Consider the following 12099-nt stretch of genomic DNA (forward strand, 5'->3'; position numbering starts at 1 on the left):
AGATTGTATAAATCAGCCATGCCAGAGGTGTACTGTAGAGTACCAGAGCCCCTGAGCTGGCACTGCTGAATGGAAAGCAGCCATTATTATTATGAATTACTCCTGAGTATTTCCTGCTATGACAACTCGAACTGTCTGCTTTGAGAAAGAGCGATTGTGAGAATGGATTAAAATTTGCTCACTTGCACATCTTTGATTTGCACCATTTAGCCAATTAAAGTATTTAAGACAGGAAGTGTTTGGTTAAAGGTTTGTGAAAAAGGAAATGCAAACTAACAAAAAAACATTCCAACCTTGAATGACTTCAAGGATCATTGTTATCATTGTAAATAAAAGGTTTTTGGAGTTTTAGAGGAGAAATTCCAAACCCTTTGTATTGACTATCTTATAATGTCATACCATTACCTAATAAACTGTCGAAATACCTGCAAACACAGATGTCAAACATGCTGAATTGGCAAATCTGATTTATGATGTCTAATATCCAAGAGGCACCTGTACATACAGATTGCCAGGAAGCACAGCTGTGAATCATCAGTCTTACAATCACAGCGTTTCCCTTTCATCATTTTACTTAATCCAAGTTCATGTTTATTCTGGAACATTCAAGTTCTTACTTCTTAAAAAATGCTTTTGAAGTCTTTTTTTCTTCCTCCTTTAATTGAATATTTCCTCATCCCTCGTACAGTATGTTCTATTTATTGACTTATCTAAAATACAGATTAATCAGTTTAGCAACTTCAAGATAACTCGACACCAAACAGTGTCAGTATTGCAACCAGTGCTTTGAGTGAATTAAAATATGAATTGTTGGTCTTAAGAATTCTTACGCTTTTTAAAAAATGTTTCCCTTCCATGAGCCCTGGTGGTTTGAGGGATAATAGAGGCATTCCTGTTCTCTCTCTTTTTTACTCACTTGAAACCCCAAGTCACTGCCGTGTTTGAGCAGCTAGTGAGCTAACTTTGCTACATACTTTGTACCCCAGCATTTTGTCTTCGCCAACGCACTAATTGTCCTGGGAGAAAATATACTGACCTCGATCTTTTGTAATATAGAGAGGGTTGGAAAGGGTACTGGCACCTGTTGAGAAGTCCCAAGGCGCCAGAAAAAGTCCTGGTATGTCAAGGGATCAAATTTAGAAGTGGCGGGACTGTGTACCGGAGCATACCGGACAACTTAAACCACTGTTTGTAACAACAAGTTATTGTGTTATATTGATTGGTGATCGAGAGTTACTGTACAGAAGGTTTCCATGTGATATATTGTCAACTCAGTCATTTGTTTGAAATATTAACTGCAGCAGCAGATTATAGTTTGTGTTTGGCGCCTAGGCTCGAAACTTCATCATTCCTCACAGTTTTATTTTACATCCAGAAATTTAAGGAGTGATGAGATGATATCTTTAACCCCCCAGGTGCAGGTCAGAGTTGGCAAGTAAAGAGCAGAGTTAGTGACCGGAAATCTTGCATCTTAAATTGACCGGCAATTGTAGGGAGGTGTTGCCCGGTGATTATGGTTAATGATGCATATCAAATCGGTGCAGCTTGAGTTCTCTGCCTGAACTAGAGTGCAGGCGTTGCCTCATTTCTCTAAAATATGAAAACATTCTAATAGTGGGTCAGAGGTCACAAAGGCTTTTCAATCGTTTTTCAATTAATTTTGTGGCAGATTCAAAGCGCGAGTGTATTGAAAGGTTTGGAAAGCAGCCCAATGTTCGTGTACTCAATGATGACGACCAGCTCTGCACAACAGAGTACTCGCGGATTGTACCCTTGGAAAATGGAGAGGTGAGATATTGCAACAAGTTTTTCGCAAACTCTACCATCAAAAAACAACTTTGTGAAATAAATCTTTGTTGTCTAGATTGTGGTGTCTCTGGTCAACGGTCGGCCAGGGTCCAAAAACTTTACATACTCACCTGTGCTGAGAGACTTCACGAAGGCCACTAACATCCGCCTGCGCTTCCTCCGCACAACCACCCTGCTGGGCCACCTGATCTCCAAGGCCCAGAGAGATCCCACCGTCACCCGCAGGGTGAGTCACGCACTGTACAAACTCACACAAAGGTGTTTTGCTGGCAGACTCATATTTCCCATTTGGGCAATATGAATTTACAACTCAGAAGCTGCCCTCTTGCTTACTGTTTGCTGACATTAACACTCTGACCTGCTCACACATTCATCTGTGTCAAGGCCTAATGCCAGATCTATCTGTCCATTCCTTGTGGTAATTCATCTGACACCTTGGTTTGGCAAGAAGGCCCAATATGGCAATTCTACTTACAGCAGGAGAACACATGTTCTTAAAATCTAGTAGCCTATATTTCCTATTTTACATTTGAGTAGTGGTTTAATATATACTGTAAAATAGCTTCAGTTAAACTATAATACAAAGTTAATTTTTTGTTGGCATTATTCCAGAGATGTTTCCTCAGCAATTATGTCTCACACCCCTCAGTAAATCTTCTTTATCGAAATGCTTATACTGAATCAGTGATATCTGCTGTTTATCTTATCTTTTTATTTATGCACTGGTTCTCTCCACAAAAGTTGCCTTTGCTCATCAATCATGTTTAAGTTTCAAGTTTCTACTTGGCAAAGCTAGACTTTTTTCTAGTGCCGGCAGATTTATGTGACAATCTTTTATCTGCCTCTGCAGTTGATTTTAAGCCAACATTACATTTAAACAACATTTAAAATGTCTTCTTTCTGGTATGTATTTTTGTTGTTGACAGTACTACTACAGTATAAAGGACATCAGCATTGGTGGACGCTGTGTCTGTCATGGTCATGCACAGGTGTGTGGTGGGGGGCGTGATCAGGATAACCCAAACAGGTTGGTAATGTGCCTCATCTTCAGCATGCTACAGAAGAGTTTTCTGTGCAAAGAATTTTTTATCAATCAGTAATACTAGCTGACATGCTTCGTTAAAAGCATTTCATAAGTTAACCTTAAAGTATATTTTTAACCTTTCAATGTTTCATTTGTTTATTCATTAACAAGGTGAATAGTCTTTCTGCACCAAGAGCTCTGTTGTATAAGAATCTTCACTGAGATGACTTTATACTGATATCCAGAGAGAAACCAAAACCACAGAGATAATACCACATTTCCTGCAGTGATACTGAATCGTTTAAGGAAGGATTATTACCTCACATGTTGGTACACTGACAGCACCATTGTAAAGGCTCTGAGTACTGACTTTGACAATGGAAATAGTTGGTATGAGGGCAGAGTATGGACAAAGATCTGCTTTAAGCTCACTGAACCTTGATCGTTTATCATTGTTTACTAGTAGAAACGTTGTCATTTTAAATGATTGTTACTTTTGCCAAACTGCTCCAAACAACTTTTGAATATTAGCAAAGGATCCAAGGAATATGCCAATTTTAGCTTATTTCAGCTTATTGTTTTGGTGTACCAGCCTACTGCTTTACTCTTTTAGTTATCTCATTGATGTTTTTAACTGCAAGAATATTGTCACAATAAATATCAGATACACTTTCTGCCTGGCACCAAATGACAAAAACACAAAGTTAGCACAAACTAGCTTGCAACTTAAAAACCCAAAGACACACCCAAAAATCAAAAGGTAGTGCTAGGTTGCCTATAACATAAAAAAACACAAAAGCTAGCAGCTTGAGATACCAAAACAGTACTATAGGTGATGTTAAGTTAACCAATATGTAGCTTTTTCAGCATTGTTTGCTGTCCCCAAGTGGCAAAGAATTAATTCAAGGCATAATTTAAAAAAAATGATGGTTTTGTGCTGCAAATAGAAATGTGAGCGTCACTATACTCAGGTGTCTAAACTCTTGTCTCTACAGACTCCAGTGTGAGTGTCAACACAACACCTGTGGGGAGTCATGTGACCTCTGCTGCCCCGGCTTCAACCAAAAGCCATGGCGTGCCGCGACTGTTGACAGCCCCAATGACTGTCAACGTAAGTGAACATGTTCAGTACTCCCTATTCTGCTGGCTCTTTGAATTACGACCCCCACAGTGGACTAAAGTGTCCTCTTGCCTCTGAGATTCAAACCCTGTTGTGGATGCCCTCATATGGTCCTGTAGAGAGCCTTAGAGCAGAGAGGACATTCCTCATATGGTATGTCTGATGAACAGCATAGTGCACAGCTAGCTCCAGGATAACTGCATTTCCTCACCTTAGCTAGCTAGCCATGCCCACACTAGCCAACCAGACAGTCCTCCATGCTAGGTTATCGTTGGGCCATCCAGTCTTTCAGCAGAGCCTGTGTCAGCTGGAATCTAATTGCTTTGGACTGTTGACAAAATTTCCCCCTTATGAAACATGACCTTGAAGCAGCCACAAAGCAAAGAGGGAAAATATGAAGAAGACTTGTAATCCAATCAGTGCACTCTCGCACTGGAAATGTACACTAACCCTTCATAAACATTAATGAGACACAGCGATGGTTCACAGGAAGAGGATGTGCCCTCTTGTTTAGTTTGGATTTTATAGTTTCTCTCATTGCTTAACAACCACAAGCCTTTTTGGAGTAATAGTGGATTAAGGTTTCTTAAATGTAGACTTGGTAGGTGATTTGCTGAGGCATATAATATAAATCTGTGTGTGTGTGTGTGTCTCGGGGGTTTCCTCCTCAGCCTGCCAGTGTTTCTCCCATGCCTTTGACTGTTATTACGATCCAGAGGTGGAAAAGAGGGGAGCAAGTTTAGACACCTTCGGCAGGTACGATGGAGGAGGAGTGTGCATCAACTGCCAGGTATGAAATGCACATCAAGTCTAAACTGATTCCTGTGTCTGAATGTGTGTGTGGGTGCAGGGGAGGTGGAGGGAATAAAAAGAAGAAAGAAAATTCCATGTTGCGTCGGCATATTTGATGTAGTCCTCTGTGGAGTATTTGATACTGTATTATTAACACTGCAACTTTTAAAAGGGGGTTTTGAGGACAAAACACGTAAATGAATTATTCTTATGACTACTGGAAAAAAATGTTGAGTTCTCGTGCTAGTCCAAAAGAAAACTTTCATTTCAATGAACTTGTTAACGTGGTGCATACGTTATTGATGACATTATATTTGTGTTTATCTTAAGCACAACACTGACGGAGTGAACTGTGAGCGATGTGTTGAAGGTTTCTACAGACCTTATGGAGTTCCCCCTGAGTCTCCCACTGGGTGCATATGTGAGTTACATTTTTATAGTTGTACAGTTGCTCCCTTGATTTTCTGACACACTGAAAGTCACAATTTCCGATTCTTTTTATATCTGAGTTAGTTTCTTTTAAAATATGGAGTCAAATGACAAAAAGTGGTGAAAATCGACAGTAAAATGCCAAAAACATTTTAAGAGCTGTGTGTGGTACATTGCAAACATTTATATGTTGCTGTCCGTCAAATTTCAAGGAGGCGGCCCTAGTTTGTTTTATAAAATACAAGTCATCTCACCGTGTAGGAATTTGACCTACAAAATGTATGACAAACATGTTAAACTAAAATACAATATACAGGGTATGAGTGTCTGGTTTGGGACAGACTTAAACCGCACCACTGCACAAACAGCACTGGCACCAGTGTTTGTATTATTGCTTAACTGGGCTATCCTCCTGTTTATATTAGTTTAACTGTTCCTCTGTGTATAAATAGCTGACAGTTGTGTTTGGACTTAACAAAGTAGTGGAATTAAACTGGTTGCCCTTAGAGCTTTGAAAGTAAAACGTAAAATCTACAATCTCAATTAAGTTAGCTCATCAGAGGAAGATGTTTGTTATGACAAAACAAGAGACAAGAAGGTTGACTGATTATTATTTGCTTCTGAGATTTCTCAATTTGAGATGATAGATGGTAGGCAGCTTTCTAACGTTTTTACTGATACGAGATGCGCAGCAAATGTTTCATCACTTCTTTACTTCTGTGCTGTGTTGTGTATGCATGTCCATTTCAGTCTAAATCTGTTGGCATGTACATCTGTTTGTCTCTACACTTGACCCCACAGCCTGCAGGTGTGATGAGAGGAAAACGGCTGGCTGTGAAATGGGGTCTGGAAGGTGTCTCTGTAAGCCAGAGTTTGCTGGAGAAAACTGCGACCTGTGTGCCGATGGATACTATTACTACCCTCAGTGCATTCGTAAGTTTTGTATTTGTTATCCCATACTCGATTCCCATTTTTTCCCAATGGTGTGGATTAATAGATAGGCAGTTTTGAAACATTCAAGATTCACATATCACATAGTGACATAAAATTACCTTTTTGTTGAGGCTCAGTTACATAAAAACATACAAACATTCACACTAAGACTCACATCAATTCATAAAATAGTACCCTAAATAAGGTAAAAACACATATGCACAGCATTTTAAAACATGGATGAATGTTATAAATCCATCATTCTGGTGTCATTTGGGATGAATCAAATCTGTGATAACTGCTTGAATGGGCAGAGTTAAAGTCAAAGGAAGGCACAATTATCTCTACTAATTATTTTGAATCAAGAAATACATAATACTTATCAAACTCAAATTACACATCATGATTTGTCAAAGTATACATATTCTTTATTGTTCAGTTAGCAAACATATCCTTTAATGGCTGGAAATAGTGTCATGTCCCCCCTGGTGTTGCCTTTTGTATTTCTGTCTATTAATTTTTTTACCTTAAGCGAAACAATTGTAACATTCTTAAATAAGTATGCTTTAAATCTCACTGGGCTGAATGCAGACAGAGGTATGCACATGTAACAGGACTGACTTGATCCACAGTCCACATGCCACACCTCCATTTAAAGAAGTGAATAAAGACGTCAGGCACACAAAGACAGTTTCCCTCCTTTCTTTCATTCTTGACTTTCTTCAGACTCAGGGGTCTTCAGGAACACAGAGATAAGCCACTCAGTTTATCTTCTGTCATTTTTTTAAAGTATTTTTTTGGTCTGTTTTGGATGGAGGCAAGCCTTTTTTAAGGTCTCTGCTTGAACTTGCTACAGCATTCAGCTTCTGTGCTCCTGGAATTTAAATTAAAGTCTATCTGACAGTTACTTGTTTTCACAGAGATTTAACTTTCAACGCATTATTCTCTTCAATGAACCTTTAATTAAACCTGTGTTAATATCTAAAGATGTCATATGTTTAAGATGAAACATAGTACATCGTGTTTTTAACCATCATACAGAAAAAGAAACAAATCTTTTTTCTGCTCCAGGTGTATTGTCTCTCGTGTCATATAAACCTGACATTAATTGGACACTGATTCAAACAAAATACTGATTCTAAGTTTGAGATTTTATGAGCAATAGATATATTTATTACTAGAAGATTTAATTAAAACTGGGGGTCTTGTCTCTGAGCTGTTAACACTGACAAACTAGTCTCGACACGCTGAAATGGTTATTAGCAGGCTGTCTGGGTCTCAAAAGTTCATACAAGTTGTGTTTTGGAAACATTAGATCTAAGTCAATGATTGCTGGAGGAACTGTTTGATATTTTGGGAAATACACGTTTGCTATCTTGTAAAAAGTTAATTGAATGATTGATACTACTCTTGTGTTTGTATGGGAATAACAGGCACATAAAAATAGCTAGTAGCCAGTTAGCTTAGCGTTGCATAAAGACTGAAAATAAAGGGAACAAGCTGGACTGGCTTAAAGGTAACAAAGGTACAAACACCCAACTGCTTGTAGGGGCACATCCAAGGGGTGATCTGGGGTGGTACACCCTCCACTCTCTTTTAAATCCCATTGGCCACCCACAGGGTCCAACTCTTAACCCTTCACTATGACTGTCAGACTTTTTCAGACCTTGAAAAAGTTTGCATCCAATATGTACATGTTGCTGTGTTAATATCAGAGTAGGTATGATTGTTGAAGACAGACAAGGTTAAAAAGCTATTTACTGTATATACAGTATGTGCACAAACACTTTATCCCACCACTATATGAAGTCAGTACCTCTGTTTGGCCCTGCAGTCAGGAAACAGTCCAGACACACCCTGCCTACTAGCACCTCTAAAGCTGGCTCATTAACATACAAAATCTTACTTTTGTAATCCCCATAAAGCTAGACTTTAAAAGCAAGGTGAGCTTTACTGCTGGTCTGAAACTGTGTAATGTGTAGAGCAGTATTCAATGTCTCATTTGATTTTTGGCAAGAATACGATATGATGAAAATGTAATCACGTTGCCTCAAATTGCATTGTGGTCTGTTGTTTTTTGGGGTTGCAAAAGCAATCCCCAACGGCAATAAATAAAGGTGACACTTGCTGACTGTTTCCAATCAGTTGAGGTCTTAACTTGGTGCCTTTCTTTTGCAATCAGGTTATCCTGTATATGAGACGACCACCAAATCCCCCGCAGGACCTATTGTGGGTAAGATAGAGAGACAAGGTTTGGCAGTGTCTTTTAGCACTGTTTAGCGTGATTGATGAATCTGAACAATCATTTAAAATATAAGTGATTCTTTTCATCTCCATTCTGTCTTCCTTCTCTCCGTTTAGGACCCATTGCCTGCCCTCAGGGTTATTTCGGCCCACCCAACTGTCAGCGTGAGTGTGATAACTCGAGATATGTTGTTCTACTTTAGAAGTGTTTACACATCAATGCTATGCTAACTGCATTCTTCTGTATCTAAAAACAAGCTGCTGGTACTGTATCCTCTTAAAGAGCTGCTTTTAACAAGGCAGTCCTTGACTTTTTTTGTCGCCTGAGTCACATTTACTGAAAAGCATCCCAGGTTATTAAAAAGGGCTTTAGAGGAGGCACCACTGAGTCTGACTTGGTTATATGTTGATACCATAAGGCAGAAGTCAGTGAATAAACAGTTGATGTACACTTTAGGTCATTGGTATGTTTGTAGGCTTTAAGAAACAGAACTTACAGGATGTTTTGTTTGAATAGACTGATTGAAATACTTGTCTTATAAATATCCAGAACAAGGAAATTTTGCTGCTCTGTGACAGCCGAGCTCTTGCAATATTCAAGCACTGACGGTCTTATCTTGTGCATCAGTGGGGATTTAAGTTTGAGTGCTCCTCAGTAATCAGATGGGACTTTTCAGTGAGAACTAAGCAGTCTATTTTTAGGGAGAGCAGCCCCTGTTCTAAATTCCCTTTTCTGGTTTTCTTCAAGCTGGGAAAGCAATTATAATTAATAGGGAATTTCTATTCAAACATTGACCTTTAGCCCCTGGCTGTTTCTGCCTTATCACTTGTCAGAGAATGAAAGCAAACAATAACTTTTCTTTAGCTTGTCCTTCAACCTGTGAACTGACTGAGGAGGAATTTCATCAGCAGCCTTTCAAAAGCTGATTTTAGTGTTAGGAGCTGCTTCGGGGCAAGTAAACCGTTGGCAGTCTCTGGTGGCTATCCTGCCCTAGCCCCAAGTCTAGTCGCATACCAATAGCAGGCGAGACCTGGCAAGATGTGAGCATGGGGGCAGCCGTACCACTGTGTGCCACAATATGAGGAAAGTCCAACTGAAGGAAGTACTAGCTTTTTTCTTGTTATTTTGATCCAAGGAAAAGGCTTAGGCTCATTTTAGATAAGGCCTGAATATGTCTTATAAACTGTTGTTGCTGTAATACACGTTTATTTATGTGTGTCCACAGAGTGTGTATGTGACTACAGAGGGACAGTGTATGGTGTGTGTGATGCTTTGGGTCGCTGCCTGTGCCGGCAGGGTGTGGAGGGAGAGCGATGTGACCGCTGTCGACCAGGATACCAGTCCTTCCCAAACTGCCAGGGTGAGTAAGAATCAGTATAACAGCTTTACCCCCCCTCGGTGTACCATGACTATGAAGTATTTTGACTTTTGAAAGATGTGAACAAAGTAGGCGTACTAAGAAGAAAAAAACAGGTGAATGTTTTCTAATGTCAGTGAAATCAGTACAAATATTTTTAACTAATTGTATTGTTACACAATAAGGGTTGGTGTTTTAAAATGTGAGCAGCTATACGGTATTTGTATACAAGAAGGCTCCTATCTGCATTTTGTAGTAAACACCAAGCACGGCATTTTGGGTATTTTATAGTTCAAGCTTAGTACTTTTGACACTTGACTTCAAGGTCCTAAAATCACACGAGAACCTGGACCAAAACAGTCTATTTTATCTAATCATCAATATTCACATTTTTAAAACAATGGTCTACAAAAATCTTTTCAAGAGTAGTTTTTCCCTCCTAAATTTTAAAGTATCTAAGTTTTTATGGTACAGGTCCCTTTACAAATTTACAAAGATTTCCAGTACACCTGCTTGCAGTAGTAATACAGATCTATAGAAATCAGTTATTTGTATTTAAATGTTTGCCTCTTCCTGCAGTGTGTCTCTGTGATGGCGCTGGTGTTTCTGACATTGTGTGCAGTCCGAGTGGCCAGTGTGTTTGCCTTCCCAACTATGGGGGACAGAATTGTGACGAATGTGCCCCAGGTTACTATGGATACCCAGACTGTGCTGGTGAGTGAGTTTGATCACTTCATGTCCACCAGTGTCTTTCTATCGCAGATGAACTTACTGCGTGCATGTGATCTGATAAAAATAAATGTTGCTGCTGGTTTCATTGGGCATTCTGTGGCCTCTTCTCATGGCTCTGTGGAGCGAACTTCTTCAGCCTCCCACAGAATCCCGTAAAGCCTGTTATTGTCATCCTCTTGGATTTATTTACAACATTTCACAGAGAGCTGGAACATGAGTTATATATGGACTACTTCCTTTCAGGGAATCATTTTCCTAAGAAGAGACCACTGGGAAATCAGATATTGGAAAATAAAGCAGGAGTCATTAAAATGGATCTAATTGTTATACTGAAATCACTACAGGCTAATATTTTTGGTATTTACTTAGTCATGTTTTGTTACCACAGCATGCCGATGTTCACAGGAAGGCTCATACAGCAACATATGCAACCAAGTATCGGGTCAGTGCCTGTGTCTCCCAGGAGTGGTGGGTCAGCAGTGTGACCGCTGTGCTTCTGGACTCAGGTTCCCCCAGTGCTCAGGTGACTACAACAAGAACTATCAAACCTGGTTAAACTCTTGAGTCATTTCAGTACTGCACTGTGCTGCAATTAGGTCATAAATAATATATTTTACGAGGAATTGTATTCAGAAAAAATCAGCTCTTATGCTCTTTTGTTTAAAAATATACTTTTTCAAATGTGTTGATTGTTCTCTGTTTGATCCTCTTATTTAAACATTTGGTTTCTTTTGCTTCAGGCCGAGTTTAATAGTTGACCACTGACTTTACATTTGACTGTTCTTTGTGTGCTTTTAGCCCCCATCAGCTCTTGTAACCTCGTAGGAACTGAGGGTGCTGATCCTCAAACGGTAGGTCAATCTTCATAGCCTTTGGTATATAAAAGCCAGTGTTTTTTTATTTTTTATAATTACAGATATGGCTTCAGAGCTTTACAACTGGTTGCACAGCTGTGCATCTACAACTTCTTAAAGCAGATTTTAAAAGGAAGCGTTCTTCCTGCCAAATGTAAATGCAATTAGAATCAAGGAAAAGAGACTTCCTTCCGATCTGAAATAGAAAAACAAAGACTTTCTGGAAGGTCCGTTTGGGCTCTATTTTTGAAGGTATTCTTTGCTCATATCCAGTCATTCAGAAAAAACGGTTTTGACTGATTTTACTGATTGTTAACCTTTCTGACATTTCAATAGGAGCTACCCCTCGGAGAAAGCCTTACATTCCTGATCTGTTGTTTCAGGGCTCCTGCCGCTGCAGACCACACGTAGAGGGAGATCTGTGTGACAGGTGTAAACCTCGCTACTGGAATCTGGCTGCAGACAACCCTCGTGGCTGTTTAGGTAAGCGGCGTGCACTCTAAATAGAACGGTAACGTTTACTTTGTTGTGTAACAAACAGTTGACCCCCTGTCAGCAAAAGTGCCTAAGTCTAATTTTTCTTCTCCTCAACTGAACTCTATGTATATAGCATCTTATCTTTATTAGCATCATATACAAGATTACAGCACCATATACAAGACTACAGTCCACAAATGAACAAATAAGAAATATATGAGATTAATATTGACATTGACAGCAAGAGACAAGGTTAAAAAGATTAAAACACAAAAAAAGTTGGTGATGAAATCTTTTTTTTTTTTTTTAACATTGCTCCAGCTTGTA

At 39.3% G+C, this 12099-nt stretch overlaps 1 protein-coding gene across 3 annotated transcripts in view; it reads left to right on the forward strand.

Annotated features, from left to right (window-relative positions):
- Nucleotides 1–12099, forward strand: part of LOC109985712 (laminin subunit alpha-3) — a 58515-nt gene that overhangs the window by 13991 nt on the left and 32425 nt on the right. For all 3 annotated transcript variants that reach the window (XM_020636110.3, XM_065954085.1, XM_065954086.1), the window contains exons 4-17: nt 1670–1788; nt 1865–2035; nt 2736–2836; nt 3829–3944; nt 4625–4743; nt 5076–5166; nt 5976–6107; nt 8290–8340; nt 8469–8516; nt 9578–9712; nt 10289–10423; nt 10830–10964; nt 11240–11292; nt 11679–11778. In XM_020636110.3, coding sequence (XP_020491766.2) covers nt 1670–1788; nt 1865–2035; nt 2736–2836; nt 3829–3944; nt 4625–4743; nt 5076–5166; nt 5976–6107; nt 8290–8340; nt 8469–8516; nt 9578–9712; nt 10289–10423; nt 10830–10964; nt 11240–11292; nt 11679–11778 — 1506 coding nt within the window. The remainder of the gene's footprint in view (nt 1–1669; nt 1789–1864; nt 2036–2735; nt 2837–3828; nt 3945–4624; nt 4744–5075; nt 5167–5975; nt 6108–8289; nt 8341–8468; nt 8517–9577; nt 9713–10288; nt 10424–10829; nt 10965–11239; nt 11293–11678; nt 11779–12099) is intronic.

The sequence above is a fragment of the Labrus bergylta genome, chromosome 4 (assembly GCF_963930695.1).
Source record: "Labrus bergylta chromosome 4, fLabBer1.1, whole genome shotgun sequence".
Lineage (NCBI taxonomy): Eukaryota > Metazoa > Chordata > Actinopteri > Labriformes > Labridae > Labrus > Labrus bergylta.